This window comes from Cotesia typhae, unplaced genomic scaffold (genome assembly GCF_013202065.1).
Source record: "Cotesia typhae breed Kobodo isofemale line unplaced genomic scaffold, CoteBio_Ctyphae contig_59, whole genome shotgun sequence".
Taxonomy (NCBI): Eukaryota; Metazoa; Arthropoda; class Insecta; order Hymenoptera; family Braconidae; genus Cotesia; species Cotesia typhae.
In genome coordinates, this window is record NW_027423761.1 from 2,233,060 (window position 1) to 2,247,687 (window position 14,628).

Genomic DNA, 14,628 nt, shown 5'->3' on the forward strand with positions numbered 1-14,628 from the left:
TATTTTGCTGGGGATTATTTTCAAATACAAAAAAAAAAAAAAGGCTAAGATTCAACTGGAATCCAAAAAGAGATGGATGAAAAAATTTTATTTTTTATTTTTAATCAGCAAAATTATTTTTCTTTAAAAAAGAGCCCAATCTCGACTGGAGCAAGAAAAAATGATTGAAAAATTTTATTATTAATTTTCAATCAACAAAATTATTATAAAAAAATAAATGGGCCCAAGTCTCAACCGGACCCAAACAAACGGATAAAAATTTTTATTACTTACTTAATTTGCTGGAAATTATCTTTAACAACGAAAAAAATGCCCAAGACTCGATCGGATCCAAAAAAATAACAGTACAAAAATTTTTTCCTTATTTTCAATCAGCAAAATTGTTTCTTTTAAAAAAGGCCCAATCTCGACCGGACTAGAAGAAACTGATTGAAAAATTTTATTTTTATTATTAATCGAGAAAATTATTTTGAAAAAAAAATAGGGCCCAGAATCAACCGGACAAACAATGGACTTGAGTTCAATTTTTTTCTTAATTTATAATTTGACATTCTACCTGTTAATTCACCGATAGATAATTCTAATAAAAATATCAAAATTATTCGGACTTGAGTTCAATTTTTTTCTTAATTTATAATTTGACACTCTACATGTTAATTCACTGATAGATAATTCTAATAAAAATATCAAAATTATTCGGACTTGAGTTCAATTTTTTTCTTAATTTATAATTTGACATTCTACCTGTTAATTCACTGATAGATAATTCTATTAAAAATATCAAAATTATTCGGACTTGAGTTCAATTTTTTTTTTTTTAATTTATCATTTGACATTTCGCTTGTTGATTAAGTGATTAATAATTTTAATAATAATATCAAAATTATCAGGACTCGAGAGCGATTTTTTTAGTATATTTTTTACATTTTACCTGTCAATTAACTGATAAATAATTTCAATTAAAATATCAAAATTATTCGGACTTGAGTTCAATTTTTTTTTTTAATTTATTAGTTGACATTTTACCTGTTAATTAACTGATAAATAATTTTAATAAAAATATCAAAATTATCAGGACTCGAGAGCGATTTTTTTTTTCAATTCCTTATTTGACATTTTACCTGTCAATTAATTAAAAAATAATTTTAATTAAAATATCAAAATTATTGGGACTTGAGTTCAATGTTTGTTTTAATTTATTTTTTGACATTTTACCTGACGATTAATTGAAAAATTATTTTACAGAATAATTCCCAGCAAAATAAATGAGAAATGAAAGTTTTCCATCCGTTTGGTTGGGTCCGGTTTACAACGGGATTTTTGAACGGACCTTGGCGCCAGATTCTACCGAATCTGTGGATATATCTTATTTTTTGTAAGTGTCACGTATGTGGTATATGAGTGAAGATCTCAATAAAACGTAACATACTCATTCTTAGGACGATTTCTGAGGTTAAGTTCTATAGAGTAAGATCCCAGAGCGATCAGACGTAACTTATTTTCACATGGATGAAACCTTAGGTTCGTAGTAGTGCCTCATGTACTTAGAATACCTGTGTGTTTGTGGAACTTGCCGAGTGACACTTGGGCAGGTACCAGGTGAGAAAGGTAACTAAAAATTAGAGTTATTTTACTTAAATTCAGATGGCTGATATTTATATATATTATGTAGAATATTATACTAAACTAGTATCATAAAGTGTCAGACACTTTTCCATAAAAAATAAATGAACTTTACTTATTTTCACATGTCTGACTTTTACATATGTTATTGAGGTAACTACTACAAAGTTATATTTCATCAGTCAGACAAATTTGACTGACCAAACATCCCTTAAGACAAAAATTATTCGACTGGGAGTGCGAGCGCGAAAGCACTATGCATGCATTGAACAGCGAGTGAGATGTCCATAGCAACTCGGTTCCCCTTCTTAAACTTACCATCTGCTCCACTCTACTGTGTGTGTGTGTATGTGCCTAGTACGTGCAGTGTTGCCGTTTTAGCGACTCGCTAGATCTCGCGGTTTTTGGATGTGCTTAGCGACTTTTTTTTTCGTTCTAGCGACTAAAATAAATTTAGCGACTTTTTGTATGCAACGCTGATTACCACAAAATCCCAGTAGTGGTAATGAAATTAGAAGAAGCGATGTTTTCGACATTGAAAACATCGACATATTTTAGTTAAATTTAACTGTGGTTACTAGCAACACTACGAATACTGCTATTGAATTTTCTGGAAATCCCCTACCAGAATGACGTTCGATCTTTAAGTTGATCACTGTTTACTATTTCTTTCTTTTTCATGTTCGGCGTTCATAGAAAGAAGAGGATAATCAGGTTTTGCTTTTTCACAGAATAAACTTGTTTGTGTATGAAATGACGAATGGTGTCTTGTTCAATTGTCGTATCAAAATGACGCAATAGATACCGAAATTTTTGCTTGTTTAAACCTATAGATTTGATTACTATGATTAAATACTTTATAATACAAATTTCCTTTTATTTACACCATATTTTGTAACCATGAAATATTTGGAAATATTAAGGGGGATAGCCACTGTGACGCTGGAAAAAATAGGCAATTTTCGGGAATTTTTTTTACTAGGATAATAAAGGAATTTGGGGATCGGGTTTTTTTTGTTTTATAAAGTATATGTTGAGGATAATTCTCCTAAATTTTTATTCAAAAATATTTTGTTATCACAAAGTTATAAACATTTTTGTAGAGCACCAAAAAAATTTCCCCCTCCATTGCCGGTACTGTAACTCAAAAACGGATTATCTGAAACAAAAAAACCAAACGGCATTTTAATCTATAGGAATGTCGCTATCGTCGCACGTAGGGGATTTTGAAAATTTTGATTTGAGAAAAAATGGCGCCATATTGAAAATTTTTTCGTCTTTTTTCCTCATTTTTTTGGACTCAAACAGCCTTAAAAAATCTTAAAAATTAAAATTTTCAAAATCCCCTACGTGCGACGATAGCCACTAAGTAGACGAATACGGGGAAACAAAAAAATTGAGAATCGGTTCATATTTACGAAAATTACAGTACCGGAAAGTTTGAAAAAGTCGTTTTGAGAAAAACGCGAGTAAAGTTTTAAGAAGATTCTCGCAACTTTAAAATCTAGTCTTTCACAAAATATTCATACTCACATCAAACTATCAAGTCCTGGGCCATATGAGGGTTCTTCCTCCTTATCTTTAGTATTGACCTTGACTTTTTTATTTTTTTACTGGCCGTTTCCATGCGGCTTTCAGCAGCTTTAACCCGAGTAGCGTCGCGCTCAGCGCAGTATGAGTAGAGTGTTGGTCCTACTTTAACATCGAGATTCTCTAATATCTTCAGAGTTGCTAGAGCCCCATCATTGAATGTTATTGTTGAAATATATAAAGCTATTTCAACAATAAGGGAATAAGAAGAATTTGTTTTTGGGGCGAGCTGCCACACTAATGCATTGAAGCTTTCATTATTATTTTGTGTAAACCCACCGACACATCGTTCCAATAACTCTGGATTCGATAGATCTTCATAAATCGGTATTAAAGCTTCCGCAATATCTGCAGGAAGTGGTGGTTTTTCAACTAATGAGTCCAAAGTATTTGTTGCCACAGCTTTTTGAAATTGACACCACGAATTTGCACCTTCAGGACAAAGAAAATGCTGCGGATCTTCGGGTGATGAAAACTTGTGATAAAATGTTTGCCAAATAGCATTATACATCTCATCAACATCATTAGAATGACGTCTGATTGCTAAACCATAATACTTTGTAAATTCATTAATTGCTTTGTCCGTTAATCGACCTTTCCCACCTAAACTTTTCTGTGTATTTTCTTCTTTTCCTGTTTTTGTCTTCTTGTTAGTTCGTTGCTTCTTCAAAGCCCTTAGTCGACTGCCCATTCGTTTTTGCACGTGATTAATACATTCCTTTTTTTTATCTTCACCATGTCCCCATACGGTTTAGCATCACAAATATTTTTATACGTTTTAGTGTCACCATCACCTATATAGTTTACATACTTAACGTTATGTAATAACTCTGATCGCATAAACATCTCTTTTATTCCATCTACCTCCATTTGTCCAGAAGAATTTTCATGGTTTATTGGACAGTCTAGAGCATGGTCTTGCATAAATTGATCGTATTCAGCTGTTCCTTTTTTGAGCTCATTAGCGCACACATCTTACAATAACTGGATTTCATACTTACATCTACGATTTTGCCAGTGAAGTAACCAATTAGAGAAGATATACCAAATGAAGATTTAAACCCTCTTTTCTTCCAACTACCGTCACCGGAGACAGAAATTCCAGGAATGTCATTGGATTTTAAATGCTTGCAGGTTTCTTGGATTTCTTCTTTAGCAGCTTTTTTCAACACTAAATCACAACAGTTTCTAGCTGCATTTCTGATTTGTGTGACCAGACGATCGTAAAAGCTATGGAACATTGGTCGTGGTAAATCCATGAAAGCACAAAATCTTTCAGCTCCAGATAACCCAATACCAATTATCCGCATTGCAAAGATGAAACGGCGATTAATTTCATACGCATTCTTGATGAGTGGACATGAATTTATCAAAACTGGATCACATTTTTGCAATTCACAACTAGTTTAAAACCTAATCCTCGAATACTTGTCTCAGTAAAGTTTACATCACCACCACACTTTTTACACGATACACAGCCACTTAGTAAATTAAATATCGAAAAAAATTTATAATTTTGTAGCTAATACTCGAATCAATTGTACAATCAGATTTTTGTGATAATTTCCTCTTGGAAGCACTATCACGTCGTTGAGAGCCAGTATTTTTTCAGTTTCATATCTGTTGAGCGGTCGATTAAATTTTTTCCTGTCGTTTGGCAGTTTTCTTTCGTTTTTAATAACTTTACTTTGTTTACGATCCATTATTTAACAAATTTTTTTGTTAAATAAACAAAAAAAAAAGATCAGAAGATTTAAAAAAATAAGTAAGTAAACAATAACGAGTACACTAAGAAACTCAATAAATTAAAGAACGAGTGTGTATTCATACAAAACAACTAAACTATGAGGTACAGTATCTCAACAATAAGAAAAAATATACGTTAAAAGTCAAATAATTGTAACGGTTGACAATCGTGAGGGAAAACAATCGCCAACCCGTACGAATCAAAGACGGAGCGAGCAGGCGACGTTTTCGTCGAAGCGCCGCGCGTAAAACGGTCAATCGACGCAGTGCAGCCAGATCGTGCGATTTTTTTACCCCCTCTTTAGCGTCGCGCGCGCCAGGCACACAAGTAAGTGATGCCTGTCTGTGAGTCGGAAAACCGAGCGGAGCCGAGGGAGTCCGAGAAAGGTGAACGAATCGAGGGGAATAAGCCTCCTGCCACACGAAACAGAGGAATAACTCACACAACAGTAGCTCCCTGTTCGTGTGAAATTCTCAGAATCCGATTTCAGGCGAACATACAGCGGGAAAAATAATACTTTAATTTTTATTAAAATAAATAAATAATGCTTTTTTGTTAAAAATATGTAGGTTTAATTTTTTTTCTATATAAAAATAAATTTTTTTATCAATAAAAATTAAAATACAGAATTTTTTTCATAAAAAATCATTGTTACTTTTTTACGCTGTTATTAATAATAATTTATTATTAAGTAATAATAATAATAATAATAATAATAATAATAATAATAATAACTGTTATTATTTTTATAAATAATAATAACAATGGTTATTTATAATAATTATTACTAATAATTTTGGTTATTGGGAATTCTCAAACGCAGTATTTATCTTAGTTTTCACATTTTACCGGCAAGGCCTGCGATGGCTGCGCGGCGTAAGTGTAAGCTTACGTCGACAGAACTTTTGAGATCGAGTCATCGCCCAAACAAATTTTTTTTTTTTAATATTTTTTTTTTAATATTTTTTTTTATGTTGCTACAAACAATAATAATAATAATAATAACTGTTATTATTTTTATGAATAATAATAACAATGGTTATTTACAATAATTATTACTAATAATTTTGGTTACTGGGAATTTCCAAACGCAGTTTTTATTTTAGTTTTCACTTTTCATCGGCAAGACCTGCGATGGCTGCGCGGCGTAAGTGTAAGCTTACGTCAACAGAACTTTTGAGATCGAGTCCTCGCCCAACCAAATTTTTTTTTTTTTAATATTTTTTTTTATGTTGCTACAAACAATAATAATAATAATAATAATAACTGTTATTATTTTTATGAATAATAATAACAATGGTTATTTACAATAATTATTACTAATAATTTTGGTTACTGGGAATTCCCAAACGCAGTTTTTATCTTAGTTTTCACTTTTCATCGGCAAGACCTACGATGGCTGCGCGGCGTAAGTGTAAGCTTACGTCAACAGAACTTTTGAGATCGAGTCCTCGCCCAACCAAATTTTTTTTTTTAATATTTTTTTATGTTGCTACAAACAATAATAATAATAATAATAATAATAATAATAATAATAATAATAATAATAATAATAATAATAATAATGATAATAACAATGGTTATTTATAATAATTATTGCTAATAATTTTGGTTACTGGGAATTCTCAAACGCAGTTTTTATCTTAGTTCTTACTTTTCATTGACAAGACGTGCGATGGCTGCGCAGCGTAAGTGTTAGCTTACGGCCACGAAGCTTTTGAGATCGAGTCCTCGCTCAATCAAATTTTTTTTTTTCATTTTAAGTATTTTTTATGTTGCTACTAACAACAAAAATAATAATAATGACAACTGTTATTTTTTTATGAATAATAATAACAATGGTTATTTATAATATTTATTACTAATAATGATAATTATTACTAATTATGATTACTAATAATTAATTAATAAAAATCTACAATTGTTGATTTCATTGACAATGACGTGACTTCGCGCGCGACGACTCAACGCTGTCAAAGGCTTGAGCGCGCGATCGTCAGACGCTTGACCTCGAGGCAATGGCAAGAGCCACTACATTAATTATTTTATTTTAATAAAAATCACATTTTTCATCAGTTACAATTGTAGATTTTTATTAATTAATTATTAGTAATCATAATTAGTAATAATTATCATTATTAGTAATAAATATTATAAATAACCATTGTTATTATTATTCAAAAAAAAATAACAGTTGTCATTATTATTATTTTTGTTGTTAGTAGCAACATAAAAAAATACTTAAAATGAAAAAAAAATTTGATTGAGCGAGGACTCGATCTCAAAAGCTTCGTGGCCGTAAGCTAACACTTATGCTGCGCAGCCATCGCACGTCTTGTCAATGAAAAGTAAGAACTAAGATAAAAACTGCGTTTGAGAATTCCCAGTAACCAAAATTATTAGCAATAATTATTATAAATAACCATTGTTATTATCATTATTATTATTATTATTATTGTATTATTATTATTATTATTATTATTATTATTATTATTATTATTGTTTGTAGCAACATAAAAAAATTAAAAAAAAAAATTTGGTTGGGCGAGGACTCGATCTCAAAGTTCTGTTGACGTAAGCTTACACTTACGCCGCGCAGCCATCGTAGGTCTTGCCGATGAAAAGTGAAAACTAAGATAAAAACTGCGTTTGGGAATTCCCAGTAACCAAAATTATTAGTAATAATTATTGTAAATAACCATTGTTATTATTATTCATAAAAATAATAACAGTTATTATTATTATTATTATTATTGTTTGTAGCAACATAAAAAAAAATAATAAAAAAAAAAAAATTTGGTTGGGCGAGGACTCGATCTCAAAAGTTCTGTTGACGTAAGCTTACACTTACGCCGCGCAGCCATCGCAGGTCTTGCCGATGAAAAGTGAAAACTAAAATAAAAACTGCGTTTGAAATTCCCAGTAACCAAAATTATTAGTAATAATTATTGTAAATAACCATTGTTATTATTATTCATAAAAATAATAACAGTTATTATTATTATTATTATTGTTTGTAGCAACATAAAAAAAAATATTAAAAAAATATTAAAAAAAAAAAAATTTGTTTGGGCGATGACTCGATCTCAAAAGTTCTGTCGACGTAAGCTTACACTTACGCCGCGCAGCCATCGCAGGCCTTGCCGGTAAAATGTGAAAACTAAGATAAATACTGCGTTTGAGAATTCCCAATAACCAAAATTATTAGTAATAATTATTATAAATAACCATTGTTATTATTATTTATAAAAATAATAACAGTTATTATTATTATTATTATTATTATTATTATTATTATTACTTAATAATAAATTATTATTAATAACAGCGTAAAAAAGTAACAATGATTTTTTTATGAAAAAAAATTCTGTATTTTAATTTTTATTGATAAAAAAAATTTATTTTTTATATAGAAAAAAATTAAACCTACATATTTTTAACAAAAAAGCATTATTTATTTATTTTAATAAAAATTAAAGTATTATTTTTCCCGCTGTATGTTCGGCTGAAATCGGATTCTGAGAATTTCACACGAACAGGGAGCTACTGTTGTGTGAGTTATTCCTCTGTTTCGTGTGGCAGGAGGCTTATTCCCCTCGATTCGTTCACCTTTCTCGGACTCCCTCGGCTCCGCTCGGTTTTCCGACTCACAGACAGGCATCACTTACTTGCGTGCCTGGCGCGCGCGACGCTAAAGAGGGGGTTAAAAAATCGCACGATCTGGCTGCACTGTGCCTGGCGCGCGCGACGCTAAAGAGGGGGTAAAAAAATCGCACGATCTGGCTGCACTGAATCGACGCGCTCTTATAAAAATGACTATAACTCGAAAACTATTCGGAATTTTTCTATAAAATTTGAAATACATAATTTTGAATATATAAACTTCAGTTTTATGAAAAAAAAAAAAAAATTTTTTTTCCGAAATTTTACAGTGGCTATCCCCCTTAAGTGACTTCTAGCGGATTTTTTATTCGTCTTTTTTTCAAAATCTAGGGACTTTTGTTTCGAGGTCTAGGGACTTTTTATTTTAATAAACGGCAACACTGAGTACGTGTCACGTAGTATAGAGTTTAGATCCGTAAAGAGCACATGTTTTTTTTTTTGTTTATGCCGTGTATTTTTTTACTGATATTAACTAATTTGTGATAGTGAAAACACCATGGAAAACGGAAAATTGAAGTGTGTATTTTGCCAAAAATCTAATGATAAATTAATATTTTTTTCCGAAGAAACTTTTAAAAAATGTAAACAAGTTTTAAAACAGCGAGAAATACATAACCTAAAATTAAGAAACATAAAATTACCGGAGGATTTATATGATAGTGGTTATCACCGAGAGTGTTATAAAAATTTTACTGCTCTCCCAAAAAAATATTATTCTGCCACTCCAGTTAAAAAAAGAAATTTATTAAATGAATCAGAAAATACATCATTAGCATCCACATCAAGGCAACCAAGTAACTGTACCGTTGATAATGATCCATGTGCACAATCTACCTCAAGTCAACAAAATAATTCTACAGCTCGAGATTCAGATGTAACATCAAGCTTAAGTCCAGTTAGTACCAATCATGAACCTAGCATAATACCTGAGCCAAGTGTTGAAGTTAGTATAGAATTAGAATCAGTTAAACCGGTGTCATATATTACTGAAGAATCTAGTGCGACCCTTGAATGTGGTAGTGATTCCTTTACACCTAGTAATTCACCAGAACGTGATATAACAAGTGAAAAAACCCAGACATGTATATATTGTGAACAAAAAACAAAAAGGCATAAATTAAAACGACTTCCGTTGCATACATGCGATAAAAACCTATTTTTAATCAAATTAAATGAAGAAAAAGAAGACATGGCTGAATTAATAGAGAAAGTGCAAGATGTAATAAAGATGTAATATATTATCACAAAAATTGTCAATTGGAGTATTCTTATAAAATATTGTCGAAGAAAAATACAGTTAAAACATCATGGCATGAGCTTCGCAAGCACCATCAAGCTGCTTTTGATGAAGTTTGTAATTTTATACAACAAAATGTCGTAGAGAAAGGTCGATGTTTTTTTCTGACATATCTTCACAGACAATACATGGAGTTATTAAACGACGAATTTGAAAATTCTAAGGAAGCTATGGGGAACTATGCAGTTCATAACTTAGAAGATAAAATAAAAAAAAGTATTTCCGAAGGAGATAAAGTTTTTAATGTGTCATAATAAAAAGTTAATTGCATCGAAACATGTTTCTGTCATTGATGAGGAGTTATTGAACAACTTGAAAGATCAGGATATTCTTAATAAAGCTGCATTGATATTGAGGAAATCAGTATTACAAATGGAGAAAAAGAAATTGCCCAATAATTTATCTGTTCAAGATCTTAAAAACGGTGAAGTGTCAGTGCCGGAAGACTTAACACAATTTTATTCGACTCTTATTGGCGGAAGTAACAGTAAAAGGAAAAACAATTTTAAGTGTATTCGATTAGTTAAATCTTTGAGCCAGGATGCTGTGTATTCTATATTCAATGGTAAATATAAGACGTCAAAGCATATTAAACTCGGAATGGCTTTAAAAAGCTTAACAAGTAGCCGTAATATTATCGATATCATTCATAGATATGGACATTGCATTAGCTATCCAGGCATAGAAGAGTTGGAAACTGAAGCTACTTATTATTCCATGCAAAAATCTACTATATGTCCTGATGCAATTAAAACAAGTTCGAACCTATGCACTGGAATTGCGTTTGATAATTATGATCGGTTTGTGGAAACTAAAGATGGGAAGGACACGTTACATGACACTGTTGGTATAATTTACCAAAACATAGATCCAAATATTTCGCAAGAATCAGACACTCCAAATTTGCCTTCTTCTAGCAGCGAAGAACCTGGAACATCGGGGAAAAGACGACGAAGAATAATGGAGATTACTGAACTAGAAGAAAGACCTTATATGAAAAAACCCAAGAAAACACTTTAATCGGTGTAAGAGGCTTCATCCATTGGTCTCAGTTGGTCTGGAAATTTTACATTTTAAGTCATTTGTGGATATGAATAATGTAGAAATATCGGATGCAGTTATTGAAGAGCTTGTACGTCTGCAAAATACTCCAATATCATCTTTTGAGATCGAAAATGAAGAGTTGAAATTACTATTGAATAATTATTGTATTCACAAACAGCAAACTTTGAACGGTGAGAATGGAAAAACGCCGCAGTTTTATTTAATATATCTTAACTTAGTCAACTATTATTTAACTCTATCCAGAAGTATTCGTGTTGGAGATTTTGAGCTATTCAAGTACGTATTACCGAAGATCACGAATTTATTTTTTATTTTTAATCAACCAAACTATGCTCGTTGGACTGTTAGATATCACTCTAATTTATTAAACGTTGCCGAAACTCATCCGAATTTGTACGAAGAATTTCAAGAAGGTTTTTTTAGCATTCGAAGAACCAAAAAGTCTTTTTCGAAACAGCCGATTGATCTAGTTCTTGAGCAAACAATAAACGCTGATGCAGCGAGGAAACTCACTGGGATAGTACATTTTACAAATTCAATTTCTGCACGTCAACGATGGGCCCGCAGTCATGATATCAGATCCACAATAATAAGTTCAGTGTATGAAGATTTGGATCTGCAAAAGGCACAAGACGTTTCAGCTGAGCTTACCAATCATGTTATAAAAAATAATGCTAAGCAGTTGCAAAAATTTATCGACACTTTTGATTTATTTATAAATCCATTCGACTCACAAGTGCCGAAAGATTTATTAATCAATATTTCATCAGGTAAAGCTGCGTCGGAGCCTGTAGAAAAGTTTTTGCTTAATATTGAAAAAAATGGTGAAGCTAAACGACAAATGTTTATCTCGGAGTGTGAATCGGATATCAGCAGATTCGAAAAAAGTATTCAGAAAACACCACAGGAAAATTTTGCTCTGGATTACTCTAAAAAGAATAAAACCAAAGTAGGTGGTAAAGTCGCAGAGATACGAATGCAAAGAGACTTTTTTGGGCGTATTCTAGGCATATCTCTAGATTACAAAGTAGATATGGAGAAAATTATATCATATCCTATCACTCCAATACCATTATCTATGTGCCATATTGATGGGACAATTTGTAAAACACAGAAGTCAACTTTGATGAAATCTTTGGAGAAAAATGTAGAGCACAATCCACCTGATCGCATAGACATTTTATTGATTGATGGTTTCTTTATGCTTCACACTATGAAAAACGTTCCGAAAACTTTTGGCGCAATTTCGAAGAAAATGTTTCTAATGGTAACTCAACTGAAAGCGAGAAGATACGACGTTATTTTTGATCAATATTTCTCTCCTTCGATCAAGGATTATGAAAGAGATCTTCGCAGAGAGTCTACGCAATTAGATTTCAACATCACTGGGCTCGATCAAGTTCGACCGTCAGATTTTTTAAAGGAACTTAAGAACATTAACTTTAAACAGGCCCTTGTTGATTTCTTCATTCAACACTGAGCATCTGATGAAATGATACCATTTGTTGAGAAGAAACGAGTATTAATTAATTTTAAACAGTGTCACTCTTACGTAGTTGATAATAATAAAATCGTATCAGATGTAGATGATACTTTATCGTGTCCAGAGCATGAAGAAGCCGATACTAAGATTGTTTTTCATATTAGCAACACAGACGCTCAAGCAAATTTTGTTATCAGATGCTCTGATACTGATATTGCGATAATTATGCTTGGACACATGCATAACTTGATAAATGACGATTCAAACGTATGGTTAAACGCAGGTACCGGAAATAATCAAAGATACATTAATTTAACTAAAGTATATGAGCATCTGGGACCATCTTTGAGTAGAAGCTTGCCAAGATTTCATGCGCTGACCGGCTGTGATTTTAATCCCGCGTTCTTCAAGAGAGGTAAACAAAGACCATTAAATATATTAATGAAAAAACCTGAATATCCGCAAGCTTTTATGCAGTTTGGAGGCCCAGAATCGTTTACCGAAGAGCTCATACAAGAAAATATTTTCAACACAATTCAAAAATTCATCTGCGAAATTTACAACGTTTCTGGTGTACTCGATGTTGATGCTGCTCGGCTTCAGCTGTTCTTTAATAATTACAGTGTGAATAATTTTAATGAGGCGTTCAATCGAAAAAACTTAAAAAATTTTGATGCTAGCAATCTACCACCATGCAAAAGTGAATTATTCCAACAATTTCTCCGAGCTAATTACATTTCTAGTGTATGGAACAATGCAAATGTAAAACTACCAACCATTTTTACTCCTGAACACAATGGGTGGAGGTTTGAAGAAAACCAATATCACTTTCATTGGTTTGATGGTGACCAATTACCCGGAGACATTAGTGAATTCATTAAAAATTCAGGTACTATATTTTGACTCGAAGTTTAAAATTTTTGTATTTATAATTCTATATTTTTTAATTCGTTTTTTTGCAGACGAAGCTGCCAGCAACGGCAACATCACTGATGACGACGAAGATGATGACTCCAGCGGACAGTATCGTGACTGGATGAATAAAAAATTAACTAATACTTGCTGTAATTAATCATAATATATATTTTTACTTTTAAATTATTTGACTGGTACCTTTTTTTACAATAAAATAAAAATAATGCCTTATAAAACAAAATAGCTCCTAATGTACTCATTATCCCAAATGCACGCAATACAATATGAATTTAATTTAATATTTATTAAGTATTGAATTAATTATTAATATTGAAAATCATTTCATTAAAGTAAAGATAAGAAAACCTTGGATTGAAAGTAGTAAGAATTTTTAAAAGATTTGAATTTATTACTCTGAGACGCATGCGCATAGTGCTTTCGCGCTCGCACTCCCAGTCGAATAATTTTTGTCTTAAGGGATGTTTGGTCAGTCAAATTTGTCTGACTGATGAAATATAACTTTGTAGTAGTTACCTCAATAACATATGTAAAAGTCAGACATGTGAAAATAAGTAAAATTCATTTATTTTTTAGGGAGCTTTAAAGCGTCTGACAAAAGTTTTGGTCCATGAAAAGTGTCTGACACTTTATGATACTAGTTTAGTATAATATTTTACATAATATATATAAATATCAGCCATCTGAATTTAAGTAAAATAACTCTAATTTTTAGTTACCTTTCTCACCTGGTACCTGCCCAGGTGTCACTCGGCAAGTTCCACAAACACATAGGTATTCTAAGTACATGAGGCACTACTACGAACCTAAGGTTTCATCCATGTGAAAATAAGTTACGTCTGATCGCTCTGGAATCTTGGACTACTAAGCTGAGCCAAATCTGTCGGTTAGTTATTTAATGAGGGCAATTCAATTTTTAAAACTCGATAAAATTTTCACTCTTACCGTATTCCCGTGCAACAACAATTAAATGCGATTTTTTATTTAATTTGTGTAAATCGGATCTGAAAGCTTATATAATAAGCTTTAGTTTGCATACTTATTCATTTTTCCAAATTAAATAGTTTAGGGATGACAGCAATTTAGACATTTTTGAAAATCGTAAAAATTTTCACTCTTACCGTATTTTCGTGTAATAACAATTGAACACGTTATCCTCTCGAGTTCCTGTAAATTACATCTGAAAGCTTATTAAGCAATCTTTAATTTGCATATTTATAGATTTTT

The 14,628-nt window shown here is 31.5% G+C and overlaps 2 protein-coding genes across 2 annotated transcripts; one reads left to right on the top strand and one right to left on the bottom strand.

Annotated features, from left to right (window-relative positions):
- Nucleotides 1-2,306: 2,306 nt before the first annotated feature.
- On the bottom strand, nucleotides 2,307-3,934 carry LOC141532228 (uncharacterized). The gene is made up of 2 exons (XM_074250472.1): nucleotides 3,157-3,934; nucleotides 2,307-2,782 (listed from the first exon to the last, which is right to left on the bottom strand). The coding sequence occupies exon 1, from the start codon at nucleotides 3,902-3,904 to the stop codon at nucleotides 3,158-3,160; it is 747 nt and encodes a 248-aa protein (XP_074106573.1). The 5' UTR covers nucleotides 3,905-3,934; the 3' UTR covers nucleotides 2,307-2,782; nucleotide 3,157.
- Nucleotides 3,935-12,469: 8,535 nt separating this feature from the next.
- On the top strand, nucleotides 12,470-13,624 carry LOC141532227 (uncharacterized). The gene is made up of 2 exons (XM_074250471.1): nucleotides 12,470-13,357; nucleotides 13,431-13,624. The coding sequence occupies exons 1-2, from the start codon at nucleotides 12,478-12,480 to the stop codon at nucleotides 13,538-13,540; spliced, it is 990 nt and encodes a 329-aa protein (XP_074106572.1). The 5' UTR covers nucleotides 12,470-12,477; the 3' UTR covers nucleotides 13,541-13,624.
- Nucleotides 13,625-14,628: the final 1,004 nt, after the last annotated feature.

Coding starts and splice junctions, on each gene's coding strand:
- LOC141532228 (XM_074250472.1), bottom strand. CDS start 3,904: ATGGGCAGTCGACTAAGGGCTTTGAAGAAGCAACGAACTAACAAGAAG.
- LOC141532227 (XM_074250471.1), top strand. CDS start 12,478: ATGATACCATTTGTTGAGAAGAAACGAGTATTAATTAATTTTAAACAG. Junction 13,358..13,430: donor TGAATTCATTAAAAATTCAG/GTACTATATTTT, acceptor GTTTTTTTGCAG/ACGAAGCTGCCAGCAACGGC.